The following is a 17,770-nucleotide window of genomic DNA, read 5'->3' as shown; positions in this document are numbered from 1 at the left end:
TTAATTAAGCACTGTGAAGAGTATTCACAAACCCTAGATTCGTATATTCTTGGAATAAGCGGATCTAGTTCTATCCCTAGAAGCTTCCGCTACATCAAGATGTATGGGTAGTGATATTTTTGTATGGAAAAAATGCAAAATTTAATGATTTCTTAATCCGTATGCACAATTCTAAAACGATACTTATTTAGAAACAGAGGGAGTAGTAAATAAGTCATTACCATTTTGGAAATAAATAATATAAGTGCCTTAGATGAAGGAGATTTTATTTATTATTACAACAGTTAACTTTGGTTCATGGTAATAATCTGTTTAATTAGGTAATCATTGTCACGCTCTCTTGACTAAAACGTCTGAAAGACTGTTTATTAACGCCAACAACTTCCATCGTTGAGTTTGAGGTGGGCACAACGCAAGAATGATCTGGATGAAGGAAAAAACAAGAGCCAACAAAAACGGCTGTTACGTCATTACTATAGCTGACTCTGCGTCAGCTCTTGGATTCGTTTTCTCTGCTGGAAGCATTTAATTTTACCATATCCATCATTTATATCACTGCCATAAAAGAGCGACAAAATCTCATTTTTCACCAAACTGGATTATTAAAAATATGAGCATACCGGTTGTACTCATTACCAATTGGGGTATTTTTGCGTCAACTGACTAAAACTGGAGTAGAATGCAAATCATCGATTTTTTATGTGTCTATATATGTATGGTTTTCTTTTTTTTTTGCAAAAGACTTGTGTATACTTTCTCCACTAAAAATTTATCTAGCTATCTTACGACTTATATGTATGGACAATCTAAAAGATGTTAAATATTTTGTTACAACCAGTGGCTGATCCACGTTGCTCAAGAAGGGTGCATTTGCCACCATAATTTTTTTTATTAAGATATGCCTTAACAAAATAAAGATGCTACCATAAAAAGAAATTATTTTGCCCCCAAAAATCTATTCGATAGTGTTTTTGCCCCCATGATATTTATGTTTTGGATCCGTCACTGGTTACAACAACAAAATATCTAAAAAGAATTCTGAAAATTTTTGGAGAAAGAATTCAAGTTAAATTAGTTGTACATAGGAAATGTTCTAAGAAAATTCAGAGCCTCGTTTGGTATCACGGTGCTGATGAGCTTCAGTTTCCAGTACATATTAAGTGCCCGAAAACATAACGAATGGTCAAATAGGCAGTCGTATTTTTACTATATCAGCTTTTCTTTTTGAACAAAATATCAGCTATGTTATAAGTTATTTATTTCATCACATGACTTCTCACCATTTTACACCAAAAATGTTAGCACTTGCAAAATTCTATTTTTGCTTTTCATATATTATCAGTAATTATTTCTAGCATTATTTTTAGTATGTTTTTTCTGTAAATTCTCTTTTATGTTTGTTGTGTTTTGTAACGTACTTCAGTTTCACGTGCTCTACTATCATTGGATATAGAAAGAAACAAGGGGAAATAAACGTATGAAAGGTAGATATACTCAAAAGTAGAGAAAAGAGAAGAATCCAAGTCCGCAAAGTCCATGTGTAAGCCTCGGTAGTGCAAAACTTCCCACAGTGTGCATCAAAGTTCCTGCACCAACGTGTGAAGTCTTACCTGGCGCCACGTCAGGATACAGTGCATGGGAAAATTTAGGTGATAGCATCAATAATAAAACAAACTCATTTTTAAACTCGTTACTGGCATGTTAACAAATATGAGAAACATGTAGATGATGGTAAACATATAGATGCTGGTGGAACACGCGACAGATTTATGTAATAAGTTGGGGTTGCAACTGATATCCCTAAACTGTATAAAATATAACTTGCCACTGTTAAAAAATAAATTGTAAGCATAAGATGATGGACTAATGGTTTTGAGGGAGTTTCGGCTCTAATATAAATCTGGATGGTTACATGGAATTTTTTTCGGGTTAGCGTTAAATTGCAAGAATACATGGAATATCGTGGACCTTGTAAGACTAGTCGGTTGACTTAGGTCGCCGAATCTCTACAGTTATAAAATAAATAAAATAAATTGTTATGTCTAGTTATTCCTAACCCCATTATATTTCAAATTAACCATTTTCAACACCCCTTATATTGCATCTGAAACTGTATTAAATTGGTGTGCACTATTAAAAATCTAGCATTGACCGGATGTAATTAAAAATTAAAAATTTTATACATATTCGGTTAAAAAATTATTCTCTCTAAGTGAATATATATTTTTATAGGAGAAAATAATAGAGTTTTGAGGTTGTTATATATATGGATCTAAAGGACCGTAAAGTTATTCATTTAAATAACAATATACAAATCTTTTTTTTTTTAAATCTTAAATAGATATTTTGTCAATTTATGTTGTTTACTTTACTTTTTTGAGTTTGATTCCTGTTTGTTCACAACACTGTGGGTGATTGGTTCAGCTTTATCTTCCTATTTTAACTTTATTTATTTTTAAAACATTAAACTTTACCAATCATGTTGTAGCTTTATTTTTGTTAGTCAAAGCCTACAACAAATTACTATTAACTTTTACCAATCATGTTTTAGATTTATTTTTAAAGCTACAGAAAAAAATCTAAAGCAAAATTTTTTTTTATGATTTTTAGGCAAAAAACCTACATCCTTGTTTTATAGACTGTAGAAACTTTAAAATGATAAAAACTATTTATGATATCAAATAAATTAGATAATCATAATAAAAATATTTATAAATATTTTACTTTAATTCTAGGTGTTTTCAAAACTTTTGAAATATTTTAAATAACATAAAATATTTTTTATATATCATATTTTAAATAACAGTAAACTTTGATAATTTATAAAAATCATTAATATAAATTATTTTAGTTGATAAAAATAATTATTTTATATATACATCACATATTTTGTTTTGAAATATCTACAACATATAACTTACAACTACAACAAATTTAACTACAGCAAAAGTCTCTGCAGAAAAATCTACAGCAACAACTTTACAGTTACAACAAACTTATCTACAGCTAAACTATTACAGCTAAATTTTCATAGCCACAGTCGAACCAATCATCCCCATTGTGTTATGTATAATGTAACTCTCCTTTTTGAGTATTTCTTTCTAAAATTTTGTATTTGGTCTCGGAAACAAAATGTCTAATACGCCGCATTTGTAACTATTACTGTATAAATGCATGGACTTTCTTAGCAAAAAGATAAAATGCATGGACCAAAACGAAGACACATTTGATTTTCACCTTGACAAAGATAACCAATAAACAGCCATCGCTTACTTTTATGTAACGGAAGTTCACCTAAGTGGCTCATTTATGCTTACCCTAAATTCAACAAATTACTTAATTCCTCATCGTTTTCAACCAATATAACACGACTATTATCTTCTTGTTGCAAAAAAATGAAAACATCATCTGAACTTTTTAGTCGAGGTAAGAAACCAATTCTATTCAATCACTATCTGGGAGAGGGGAAACATTTGCACTTATAAGTTGAGGTAAGAAATCAATTTGACAAACATAAATCAGGTGCTTATGGTTGGTGCTTGTGGTTGGCGGTAAACGGTTCACCGTTGTGAATTTTGTCATTTAGATTCGAGTCCTAGCTATAATCAATTAAAATAAAATAAAAAGACAGTTTTCCTAAATGCCTTTGCCGGATTCTCTAACTTATTTCCGGTAGACAATCATTAACCTCTATTTAAATCTAATACAAGCGTATTTAAATATTAGGTCAGCAAAAAGGAAAATTTGACAACACACTTCTAGATTAGTTTAGAATGCCAAAGAAGCCTAATCAAAGGAATACAAAGATAAATTAATATATTACCTTATTAAAACTATATTCATAGACTATAGTCTGGGGTTTTAACTATTTACTCCAAGAACGATAAGTATAATTATTAGTTTCATAATACCATATATTTTCTATATAGATTAACCATATATTCATCAGTAACAAAAATATTGTTTTTTCCACGAAAGGAACACTAACTCACGTTGGTTAATTCAAAGTTTTACTAAGTTTATTTATGAACGCTGATTCGAGTACTTTCATAATGGTTTCAGTCATAGTTAGTCGATATGACAAGAATATTCAAAATTTTAATAAAACTGGTGATTAATTATGTTTTAAATAATCGATATCATAGTATATATGTGCGTGTGCTGTATTGAAATAAAGGCTAACATGTGCCATTTTGTCACCATTGTTATCCCTTTTGTAGATGGATTTTAAAAATAAAAGTTCACTGGGACTTTATGTTTAGCAACAACGCCCATAGGTATTAGTTGTTATCACGAATGCCGTGTTTGCTCACTTCACCATGAACATCTCATGTTTAATAACATGCATTTTATTCCGTTACTCAATTGTGTGATATATACATATATATATTTTAAGTCTAAAATTAGAGAGTAAATAAGTGCTCTAAAATTGTAAGAATTAATTTATCTTCTCATTAGGTAGATATTAGTGTATAAATTATGTGTTTTCTTAAATCCATGGACATTTCTAACCCGTAACAATACAAACTTATGAAGTAACTATAATTTGAAATTTATTGAACCTAGGGAGGATATTTATATTTAAAATTTTCAATGTAGTTATATATTAACCAATATTGAAATCTTGAATATTTGTAAAAGTAAATAATTTTGAAATTAATTTGGTTTCCACAGTGGTAACGCTCAATTTAAATAAATTTCAAAAATGTAAACCAACCATAGTTATATTAAAGATTTAAACCATTGATTAAACATGCTGTATTTAAAAAAAAATTAATATTTAATTTTTTAAATTACGTGCTTTAATGTATTTATATTTTTCCAGAAAAAAAATACGTGAGTGGGCAGGCAATCCATTACCTATCAATCTCGAGAACTAGAATTGCGTTTTGACAGTTTAATTACATATATAGAGAAACACATATTGCGTGAGTATTAAGTGTATTTTGACTGATAAACTATTGAATGAAATATAAAATTACGTACTAAAATAGTAATCAATTAACTTCAAACAGATTCACGTATAAGTCATGTTTAAAAGGGAATAAAACAAAATAATTTACATTTCTTTTCAGATCTTGAGGTCCACAGTTCCACCTTTGTACCAACACCCAAGTGGTTCTTTAGAGAGAGAGAGAGGGAGATAGAAAGCGTGAGAGAGATTTATAAGTTTCTCTTTGGGCATTGCGATTTTTTGTGAACATAGAAACACTCAAAACTTAACCAAAAACAAAAATGGGAGAGGTTCAAGAAAATCCCAAACTCTTATATCATCTATTCAAATCTCAATGAATAATAATAATTTTGTTCTAACTAAGACTAATTATTTCTTTGGTTCCAGGAAGAGAAGAAGCAAGAAGTACCAGAGGAGAAGAAAATGGAGGAGAACAAACCAGAGGAGGATAAAAAAGAAGAAGGAAAGAAAGTTGAGGTTGGTGAGGAAAAAGGAGAAGATTCCGAGAAGAAAACTCAAGAAGGAGAAGCTACTAAAGATTCCAAAGATGAGTCTCCACCGGCGGCGCCGGAAGCTCCAGCGCCACCTCCACCACCGCAAGAGATTATTCTCAAGGTGTACATGCACTGTGAAGGCTGTGCAAGAAAAGTCCGCCGTTGCCTCAAAGGTTTCGAAGGTATGTATGAAGAATATGTACTATATCTAAAAATACATATTTTTATCATTTTTGCATTTTCATCTACATGTAATCTTCTATAAAGAAAAATAAGACATTTTCGTGTTTTCTATGGAATACTTTCACAAAATCCAATTTGCCATCTGCTTTTACATCACAATCTGTTTTTATGAAATTAATCTTCTGGTTCAACTAAAACAATTACAAAACAAACATTCTAAACAAAAAAATTACCGTTTGATTTTCTTTTCTAAAAAATTACATACTAAAAATAAGCATCAAATAAGTAAATCACTGTAACTATATCTTGTTTCTGCCAACTACAGTTTTTGGTTAATTTGGTGTATAAGTATAGTTAATATTCATTATAGATTTTGTATATAGGACAACATCAACATAACGTTTGGGTTATGCTTTAAGTGTTATTATTATAAATAAATAAAAGAATCAAAGTATATATTTCTGTTTAGTAAACATGGTAAGATTTTGATCTATATGTATTCGACATAAAAAATAAGAGTTGAATCTTGGTGTTTTTTTTTTGTTTAATTGATTTAGGAGTGGAAGATGTGATGACTGATTGTAAAGCGGGTAAAGTGGTGGTGAAGGGAGAAAAAGCTGACCCATTGAAAGTATTGGCCAGAGTTCAAAAGAAGACCCACCGTGAAGTGGTGCTTATTTCTCCTATTCCTCCACCATCTCAGCCACCAGAGAAGAAAGCGGAGGAGGAGAAGCCCAAAGTGGAGGAAAAGAAAGTGGAGGTAATTTTTTTATCGTAGTTTTTTTGCTTAGTAATTTTGATATTTCAAAAAAGCAAAGGTAGTTTATGGGTTACTTTTTTTTTTGGGTGGGGGGGGGGGGGGTTAATTAAATGAATATTCATATATTTTTATTATCATTATTATTATTATTGTTATTATTATTTATTTATTTAGTGTAACTAATAATTAACATATCATTCAGTTAAAATTGGAATATTCTCTCTTTCCAGTGAATTCACATGGGTGTGTACTGGTAGGGTTGATATATTTTCATTTGATACTTTAATGATATAACTAGATTTTTTTGGCTCCTATATTTAATTTTATTTTAACGTCAATAGAATTCAATCACAAAAACAATTAAGTGATCTAGTATCACTGGAAAACACGTCTATGGAATTTACGCTACCTGATCAAACTAGATTTTTATTTAATTTACATGTATAAGATTTGCGCTAAGTAGTCGTTTTATTTAAATTTCTAGTGAATTCACATTGGGGTATATACTGATTGGGTTGGTATATTATTTGATGGTTTAGTGATATAAACTATATCTTTATTTAATTTACATATATGGAATATGAGTTAAGTAGTCGTTTAAAAAAAAAAAAAAAACCGGCGATTTTTTTATATCAGCCTCCCGTAGTGGTTACGGTGGTCCTCAAGGTTCACATGCATTGCGAAGCTTGTGCGACGGAGATCAAGAAACGGATCATGAGAATGAAAGGTTAGTTTTTTCTACTGATTCGTTTATATTATCTTATATATATACTAGTTAAGATATTGAACTTTTTATAAACATTCATATATAGTATTTTTTCCGAAAATAAAAATCTTTGGCTTTTATTTGTGAAAGCAACACTTCGAACTTTAAGGAAATTTACTGAAAAAGTGATAAAAGTAATCATTAAAATAAAAATATGTTTTTTCCTGGGATTTTAACTCTTTTTCTTGTCTGTCTTAATTATGATCGGTAGATAAAACGTTTCAATATCTTGCATAGTCATCCACTTGTCACCAACTTTATATTGTCTTTCATTAGTTCTTTTTTTGACTACCAGCTTTCGTTAGTTCTTTAGTCGTATCAAATTTGGTCCATGCAATTTCAAATCTAGATGATATTGCTTCGACTTTAAAACACATGCACATGTATTATTTATTTATTTATAGTCATTCCAACTTTTTGAAAGCATGTGTAATGTTATCCTTTTTAGCTATATGTAGTTGGCTCAAAATGTATTTAGCCCTTCACTTTAGTAGTATAATATTTTATTATTCATTTTTGTTTGAAACAAATAACTTTTAGGAGTGGAATCTGCTGAATCCGATTTGAAAGCTTCTGAAGTGACGGTGAAAGGAGTGTTTGAACCGCAAAAGCTCGTAGAACACATTTACAAGCGGACTGGAAAACATGCTGCAATTATGAAAATTGATCCACCACCACCACCGCCACCTGAAGAAGCGGCTGAGAAGAAGGAAGAAGGGAAAGGAGAAAATGACGGTGGAGAGTCCAAAGGCGAGGAAGGGAAGGACGAGAAAGCAAAGACTGATGAAGAGAAGAAAGAAGGTGACGGCAGCAAAGGAGAAGGTGAAGCCGGGGGAAATGGCGGTGGTGGGGAGGAAGAGGGAAAAGTTGTGGAGGTGAAGAAGATAGAGAATCCATATTACTCCTATTATTACCAGCCGCCGCGTGTGGCAATGCCGCCTCATGCCTATCAACCGCATGCATATCCTCCTTATGCATATCCTTCTAATGCATATCCTCCAAATGCATATCCTTCTAGTGCATATTCTCCTCATGCATATCCTCCTCATGCATATCCTCCTCCTGGATATCCTTCTAGTGCATATCCACCTAATGCATATAGCCCTCAGATATTCAGCGACGAGAATCCAAACGCATGTTCCATTATGTAACAAAGAAACTGCGAATGCTAAAGAGTATATGGAAAATATTTTGAACAATTTGATTAAGCAGTTACATGCGGCCTTTGCTGTCTCTCTTTGCATGCGGTTTTCTTTTTACTGTGATCACTCGGTAATTACTGGTTATTTTAAAGGCTATAACCATAATCAAATCAGAACAGTTTATATTACAAATTCAATTTAGTATGTCGTTCATAAAAATATGTAAAAACAGTCTTCGGGAAACAAATAATTAATTACGTTTCATTTATTATACGATTAGTTTAAGCCAGATATCTTGTTTAATAAAATACCATTTATCATTACATTTGCAGTGCTTGTTTTTTACAACTACACCAAATGCATATCCTCGATATCAATAGCATCTTTGACCATTTAGGCGTTTGCCAAAAATAATAGTCTTGTCTTGTGTAACAAACTCTAGAGTTCATATCGATAGTCCCACTTCCAGTGGCGGAGCCACATTGCTCGAGACTCGAGAGGGGAAGGGGCAACTGCTCCCTATGCTTTTTTCAAAGTTACATGTAAATCTTAAATAGTTTCAAATATGCCCCTTTTGTTACCACTTACCGCATTGTATAGTATAAAGCTCTTTTCATCCTTCTCACTATTAAAAGAATAACCTTTTAAAAAGAGAAAATAAATTATCGGTGAATAAATATCAATAGTTAGGTCACTTAGGTGAAAGTACACTTTATCTTGCATCTATCAAAATAGCTTGGTCCATTTATTGCACGAATAAAATGATTCCTTAGTTTATTCATGCCATCGGTGTTTGTCAATTGTGTTATGATTATTATTATTTTGACAAAGGAATTGTGTTATGATTAACTCTTTATTTTTCCTAAAAGTTTATGACTATTTATTCTGAAATAATTTGTTGTCCATCATGTGTTTGTAGAAATTATACGGTGGCCCGTAGTATCAATCAACCATATTAAATAAAATTAATTAAGAATCCTATGGCTTTTTAATTGTGAGATTACATGACTTGACAGAAAAATAATTCCCCCAAAACTGTATTTTATTACTTTTATACAATGTGGATAATCCAGTTTAGTTTTATGAATTATCTGAATACGAACAACATACATACTGATACACCATATCAAAAATTTAGATCGATATGCTAAGAGAAAACAAACAAGCAATACGAGTATTTGCACATATATACAGTAAAACCTCTATAAATTAATAATGTTGAGACTATACCAAAAATTATATTTTTTATTAGTTTAGAAAGATATTAATTTTCGATATATTAATGGAACCCAAAATTCAATTTAAGACTATAAAATTATATTATTTTATAGAGATTTTTATTATATATTAATTTATAGATTATTAATTTAAAGAAATTATACTGTTGTAGTACAGCCAAAACATTTTTCGGGTCCGGCTCTCAGTAGTAAGCAAACAGTGAACACAGCTAGTGATGTCTTCGCATTGTATGCAAAACAACAAAGAACATTCTATTCCAGCCAAAGTAGTAGACTCCAGAACTCTCTCTCTCGCCCACGCAGCGCGTGATGCGTGAGGTATAATATAACAGTGAGCCATGATGTGACGGTGTTAGCAAGTCGACCTAATGTGATGGGTCCGTGCCATCTCTCTGAGGACGTACAGTTTTATGAATCAGCCCATGTGACAGCCAGTGCGCCACCACTTCCTCTAAACCTGTGCTTTCGTACTCCAACTTTTGTCGCTTCTTTTATTGGATGCACCGTTTTCGTTTTCTTATTAAAATATACACTTGATTCCTCTTCGAAACACACAAGATTAAAGAACAAAAAATAGTACGTTGCTCTGTAATTTACTTCGGTAGAAAAAAATAAGTAACCATTTCTTTAAAAAAATAAAGAACCAAATTTTAAAAAATACTAGAATTTGAACCCGCACGTCCGTGCGGATATTTTTCTTTTATAAATATAAAACTTTGATATTATCATAAACGTTATATATATATGGTTTACATTTTAGTGTTTTATGTTGTGTAATTTTATAATCTTGTTTTTTAGATTTCTTATTCGATATTATTAATATATAGTGATCTATTTTAGATTGTACGTAGTTATTAATTGTTATCATATACAACAGCTATGTTAGGCTTTGAAAAGTTTAATGCAAATATAAATAAGAAACAATTAAATACAATAAAATATCGATAGTTTCAAAAAATATAAATGGTGAAAGTTTTATGAATATATAGTAGTTAGGATGAAACTAATTAATGTTGTTAGACATAAAAATAGGAGTGGAAAATTTGAAATATTAAAAGTAAACCAATGGGATTTCAAAAAGATCTTATTAATATCTATTTCTAGTAAAATATGAATAGGTCCAAAATTTAAGTGACAACATTTATAAGTAGATAAAAAATAGGACTCTGTTTTAATAGATTAAGATTAACCAATGTCGGTAGATCAGTTCGCTATTTTTCCTTTCTGTAGCAAGATATACTAGTATCAGTATAAGTTGTTGGCGGTAGAGAAAACTATTGGCCAGCGTTAAATTTTTTTTTTTTTTGTAAACAACCAGCGTTAAATTTTGCATCAAATGAAAACATTTTAGCTAACATAAGAACTACTATTAACTACTATAAAAAAAAAAGAACTAGTATCAACTGTGATAGAAATAGCGATTAAACATCGTTTTTCATAGAACAACAAAAAATACTTCACTGCCATTGGTATTAATTTTGTTTTCAAAGTATTAATTGTAATATAAATAACATAAAATTACTAGTTTTGACGTTTGACCCATTTTCTCTCGTTGGCTAATTTATTACAAGGGCAGGCTGATTTGGAAACTCTATTTTCTCTGTTTTATAGTATTGTGCAATCGGTAGTGCGTAATATTTTTCTTTCTTCATAATTTTGTATAAAATAAATTGCCTTAGTTATGTAACTAGTTTGTTAAATTCATATCCTTTTTTTTTCTGTCAAACAAATTCGTATCCTGATAATCGTTTACTTATCACAGATTCACAAATTACAAATTCTCAGAGTATATGTTTCTATTTCACGAATGTAGGGTGGATGGATTATAGCATTTATTAGTTTTGCTGGTCTTTTTCTTCTTTCTGTTAACCTTTGGGACCATACCATCAACTACGTCGATAATCGAAATCATGCATGTTGACACATAGAGAGACACGTAGATATGCGTGTTTCAGACTTACAGGTTTCAGGTTACGTGTAGTTTGCATGTACGTGTATTATATATACTCCTTTATGCAATACGTAACCTAAGCGATATCTAAGAACCATAATCGAGCATGGACATGCAGGCAGGCATACATCGGTAACAACTGTATTTTGCATTAGCAGGCCTGTCCATTAAAAATAATAATGTCATTTGTCAACCTGAGAAGTTACTAGTGAAAACTGTGAAATTAACAAAACTATACAACCGCAAGTTTGTTTCTATAATTAAAATAACAGTGCTCTACTTCTGCTCTGGAACACCTTATACGCTACAGACGTTCAGTTTTGATCCCAGTACGAATATTTTAACAGACAAAAATCACAAAACTTGCGGTTTTAATTTGGAAGAGAACAATGTTGTTATCATATTGAGGTACTTAGCTGATTTTCAGTATATTAGTATAGGTTTGATTGCGACCTAACCGTGAGTCCGTGACTGAGTCGAACATTTAATCCAACTCTAAGAGTATTGGGTTCATCAATTTCTGTTAATTCACCCGAATTTCATAAAACTCCGATCCGTGCTGGTTATTAAACCCATCCTTATCAATGCTATTTAAAGAAAACAATTTAGTAATGTTATTGTTTGTTTCAATTATTTATTGAGTTTTTAATTTTGGCGTCAACTGCCCCCAAAAAATATCCTTTTGTTGACATCTTAAACATCTAATCTATTAATTTAGGGTCCTATTTTTATCTACTATTAGAAGTTGTTATTAGTTTTTGGACCTATTCATTTCTCTAGCTTTAACACACACGTCAGTTACCTAAAACCACGTTACATAATATTTACATTATATAGTCAGCAAGTCCCAGTCGTTCAAAAAAAAGTCAGCAAATCCCCACGAAACTAATTTAATAATACTGTATGAACTGTTATCCAATATAATCGATCATAATAACATAGTTTAACGAAATAGTACATTATCTAATCAACAAATATATATATTAACTGACGTTTTTCAGTGGTAGTTGGTCTACTTATTTATTTTTACTCATCAAGTTCTCTTTACCACACACCATAATCAATGTTTCTCCTCACTTGATGTCATTTACACCCAGCATAACTTCTTTTAAGGTATAAATTAAGACATAAGAATGAAAACTCGGTATCCATTGGAGAATAGAAGAATATATATTCTATCACTGAAATAATTTTTTTTACTCTTTTATAATACTAACCATTCAAAAACACAATGGACATACGGGTAGTTTAATCAAAACTGGTTCGTTTTTGCATTTGAGAAATTTCAAATTTCAAATAACGATATATCTAATAATATTTCAAATGTAGCAACAAACTAATCTTAAAATCAGTATATACTTAAAGAATATTCATTTTCATTGTTCCAAAAATTTATCAAAACACATTAAAAAGAAGTCTTTTCTTTTTTACATTAGTTTTTCAAAATATTTACAGAAATGCCACTGTCATTTAGTCTGTTATATCAAAACAATATCATGACCTATTGATAACTGTTATGTCCAACAATATATTTTATTTATTTCAGAGATTATTCTATTAAATTAAATTAATATTAAACACAAATATAATTACAAAAAATTCAAATATGGAAATTTAATTTTCCAAAAAGTTAAAAAAATACCCGCCCTTTCGAAGGGCGGGTCATATTATCTAGTTAGTATTAATTTCCACATTCTTCAGTTTATCCTATTTTGTGTAGACCACGGTTAATTATCATTTGATACGTTGCTATTCGAAACTCTACTTGAAATAATTTATAACTAGATTTTGATCCGCGCTTTTAAAGCGCGGAATATTTTACGATGAAAAATCCCACTAATAATTTAACAAATATTTTGGTAATTTTTAAAGAGTGTGTATTTAAAATATTTTTTCATTTAAATCAGTATTTTTAAATTTAACCCGATTGTGATTATACCGGTTAATCCGGAGATCTGACAATTTAATTTATGTTTTTAAAATATTCATATTAAAAATCACTAAAACCCAAGACTAACCGATTGAACTGATGGATGACCGATATGTAATCTAATTGGATTTAAATTGTAATAGTTTCATAATTTGTAATCTTATAATCGAAATTTTAAAGTTCATTATTTTGCAATTTATGAAATTATGACGTTTCTACAAAATTTTAAAGAGAAAATGATAGATATAAAATAATTAAGATTAATTATTGTATTATTTGGAAACATTGATGGTAGTATAAAAATATATTGTTTGAAAACATTGATAGTAGTATATAGAAATAAATATATTGTTTGGAAACACTGATAGTAGTATAAAGAAAGGAACATTAGTGATTAAATGTATGTTTAACTATAAAGTATAAAAGTGTATTTAATTTAAAAACTTACAAAATAAATGTTAGGTCCAACAGAATGTTTCTGTTTTAATAAGATACTAGATTTTGACCCGCGCTTTTGAAGCGCGGGATATTTTACGATGAAAATTTTTACTAATAATTTAATAAATATTTTGGTAATTTTTAAAGAGTGTGTATTTAAATCAGTATTTTTAAATTCAACCCGATTGTGATTATACCGGTTAATCCGCAGATCTGACAATTCAATTTATGTTTTTAAAATATTCATATTAAAAAATTACTAAAACCCGAGACTAACCGATTGAACTGATGGATGACCGATATGTAATCTAATTGGATTTAAATTGTAATAGTTTCATAATTTGTAATCTTATAATCGAAATTTTAAAGTTCACTATTTTGCAATTTATGAAATTATGACGTTTCTACAAAATTTTAAAGAGAAAATGATAGATATAAAATAACTAAAATTAATTATTTTATTATTTGGAAACATTGATAGTAGTGTAAAATATATTGTTTAGAAACATTGATAATAGTATAAAGAAGTAAGTATATTGTTTGGAAACATTGATAGTATTATAAAGAAATAAGTATATATTGTTTGGAAACATGGATAGTAGTATAAAGAAATGAACATTAGTGATTTAATGTATGTTTAACTATAAAGTATAAAAGTATATTTAATTTAAAAACTTACAAAATAAATGTTAGGTCCAACAAAATGTTTTTGTTTTAATAAGATAGATATGCGCGATTCAACTCACAAATATCAAAAGATTCTTATAAGTTTAACATACATATAGTTTCAACCATAGACGATAGGCCCGGTATAATATAGAACAACTAAGATTAGCCGATTAGGTGATAAGCCAACCTGTTATACTTTGACATCTAAACGTCTCCCATACCCGAGATATCTAACTAGAAATCTAGTACATGTAAAAGACGTACAGCAAATGTAGTACAATATCTTTTCTTTTTTTCTTGCTTAACATCTTTTTGTTGGAGGTCCACTTACAGGATTAAAGATTTTAATTGCTTCAAACACAATCTAGGCAGTCTCTTATACACTTATCGTTTTGATTGTTGTGGTTGGTTATATCATATATGATAATAACTAACATTTATTATTCTATAACACTTCCTGATGAACCAAATTAAATATATATATATATATAGTTTCTTGACGTAGTTATGAAAAGCATATATAGTTTTTCTCATCGTTTGCATTTGGCTTTTACATATAACAAACTACAGAATAAATGTTGATTAGTTCATATTTAGTTCTAAAGTAGCCGCATCGGGGTAACTTGCAACATAAAGGAAAGAAAAACAATTCAAAGGCTAAGAGCACCCTAATGGAGATTCTAGTTTTAGAATTCTAAAAGTGTATATATATGTATGTATATGTAATTTCTGAGTTTTAAATCTTAAGGGAAATCCAATCCAGAATATTTGAAATTAGATACTTTTATATTGGATTTCCAGTAAAAAATTAACTCTGTAATTAAACACATATATATACATGTATTTTTAGAATCCCAACGCTATAGTCTCCCATTGCGGATGCTGTAAGACACGCAAAGAAGGATGTAGACCCATAATAGAGGGGAGGGGGGAGGGGGGGGGGGAGGGAGGGAAACTAGAAGATGATGTTGTTACTAGAGATATCAATTGGACTTTTTATCCATGGGTGACCATGTGCAATTCCATTTAGATTAACCAAATTAGATACACAAATAAAGCATGTTCGATTAGGTTTAAACCAAATGGACATGGACGGTCCAATGATATAAAAATCTTAGAGTTTTTATTTTGGAAGAAAAAATCAAATTTTACCGCCAAAACCGTAAATTAAGTTTTTAACCAAAATCATCAAATCGAGTTTTTGAGTTTTTCTGTCAAAACCGTAAATTGAATTTTCCCGTCAAAACCGTAAATCTAGTTTTCTTGCCAAAATCGTAAAGTCGAGTTTTTGAGTTTTTCCATCAAAACTGTAATCGAATTTTCATACCAAAACTGTAAAATTGAGATTTCTCTCCAAAATCGTAAAATCGAGTTTTTGAGTTTTCCCGTCAAACTACAAATTGATTTTTCTCACCAAAACCGTAAAATAGAGATTTTCCGCCAAAATAGTAACATCGAGTTTTTAAATTTTTCCGTCAAAACCGTAAATCAAGTTTTCCAGCCAAAACTGTAAAATTGAGTTTTCTGCTAAAACCGTAAATCGAGTTTTCCGTCAATACTGTATCTATTATTATGAATTTTACGAAACATAATGAAATTATATTAAATATGAATTTTTGTATGCTAACATTGATTTTTTAATTGGAACCCGCAGAAAATCTATTTGAAATGGTTCAGTTTGGTTTGGATAATTTAGACTTGGTACAATTCAAGCTTTAAAAATATAATGTCCACTAAACTAATTTGTCCATTTAAACATGTTCATGAACAACCGAATTGACATCTCTAGTTGTTACAACTCTTTTGGTAAAGTCCACTCAATTAACGAGTTGTATATGTGAAACAAACTAAATAAATGTAGGTCTGTGACAGAAGAAAACAAAGCAAATAATTTATATGTTTTTCTGCCTAAAACGATAAAAATGATTTTGCTTTTCTATCAAGAACTTTGTTGAGATTTAGACATGAGCCATCATTTTATAAATTATAAATATTTTTAAACTAAAGAAATTTAACTTTTCTCATAGAAACAAGAAAAGAAAATTTGATAAAATAAGGTTTAAATCCCATCACTTAGTGGAGTTTTAGAAGCAAAGAAACTGTGAGATGGATGGTTTAAGATGACCTACTATTGTAGCATTATAGTTGGATGGCTAATTTCGTAATTTCTTTTTGAGTCATTTCAAATAGCTTCTTTTTAAGTTCTAACAAATTCATAAAGTAAAAATGCTTTAGTCTTATTTTATTTTTCATTTAAATAAAATAAATAAATTATTTTATTTGTAGAATAAACTTCGTTATGTAGTGAGATATAAAATTAGATTGGAACATCTTTTACTCTATATTCCATTTTATTCTATTTTAAAATGAAAAAGGAGTTAAATTAGAGATGCTCTTTTTTTGTTACACACAAATTAGAGATGCTCTAAAACATTTTTTTTACAATAAGTAAATATTTTTTTTAAATGATCTCATCATAAATTTTTTTGGTATATTTACAAACAACTAAAATGGTAGATATCATGAATATGTTTATAATTAAAGTCTATAAAATGAGGCCAAACTAAAATGTAGAGAAAGTATATATGACCAATCAAGTTCTATATATATATATATGCAGATATTTACAACACTCAAAGAATAATGAACTATATAAATATGTGGCCCTAAATTTTGATTAAAAACCTAAGGGGCTTAAGGCTCTTGCCTTTTTCCACAAGGTGTGTGGACGGCTCTGTCCATATTACATTTAGAAAAAGTTTTTTTACATATTTACAAAACTAAGATACACACCTTTTATTTCATTAAAAAAAATCACACAAGACAAAGTTTTTCAATTTCAAGAATTATAGATAATAGCAAAATTTCTAGGATTCATCTCGTAAGTTTTTGTATAAATTCATATAAAAATAAAAGTACCGAAAAAAACCATTTTCATATAAATCCTTGAACAAAAAATTCATGGTATTGGTATCGTATCCTTCATCACTGCCCCACACTTGTAAGTTAACTAGGCCAAGTAAGTACAGAAGTTCATAGGCCCATCGGGAGGTAAAAGTGGACTCCATAGTTAAATAGGCCCACCGTGGGTTAAACTGGGCTTAGTAGATTATTGGGCCGAGTTTTGTGTACATATATATTGAATAGTTTTGCCGCGAGAGACAAAGAATTGCCCGCCCGCCCTTTTTTAATTTGGACTCACATCATGGCGACTCAAACCCTAGAAGAGACGACGACGACGCCGG

The 17,770-nt window shown here is 29.9% G+C and overlaps 1 protein-coding gene across 1 annotated transcript; it reads left to right on the top strand.

Moving 5' to 3' along the window:
* The first annotated feature begins 5,059 nt into the window (after window positions 1–5,059).
* Window positions 5,060–8,356, top strand: LOC108811451 (heavy metal-associated isoprenylated plant protein 7). The gene is made up of 5 exons (XM_018583497.2): window positions 5,060–5,244; window positions 5,342–5,630; window positions 6,189–6,391; window positions 7,028–7,118; window positions 7,698–8,356. The coding sequence occupies exons 1-5, from the start codon at window positions 5,236–5,238 to the stop codon at window positions 8,306–8,308; spliced, it is 1,203 nt and encodes a 400-aa protein (XP_018438999.1). The 5' UTR covers window positions 5,060–5,235; the 3' UTR covers window positions 8,309–8,356.
* Window positions 8,357–17,770: the final 9,414 nt, after the last annotated feature.

The sequence above is a fragment of the Raphanus sativus genome, chromosome 6, assembly GCF_000801105.2.
Source record: "Raphanus sativus cultivar WK10039 chromosome 6, ASM80110v3, whole genome shotgun sequence".
NCBI lineage: Eukaryota > Viridiplantae > Streptophyta > Magnoliopsida > Brassicales > Brassicaceae > Raphanus > Raphanus sativus.
This window is presented reverse-complemented; position numbering and strand designations above follow the sequence as displayed.

What these genes read in the sequence shown, in the direction of transcription:
- LOC108811451 (XM_018583497.2), top strand. An exon ending in TGGAGGAAAAGAAAGTGGAG is followed by an intron (nt 6,392 to 7,027) that starts GTAATTTTTTTA and finishes TTTTTATATCAG; the next exon opens with CCTCCCGTAGTGGTTACGGT. An exon ending in ACGGATCATGAGAATGAAAG is followed by an intron (nt 7,119 to 7,697) that starts GTTAGTTTTTTC and finishes AATAACTTTTAG; the next exon opens with GAGTGGAATCTGCTGAATCC.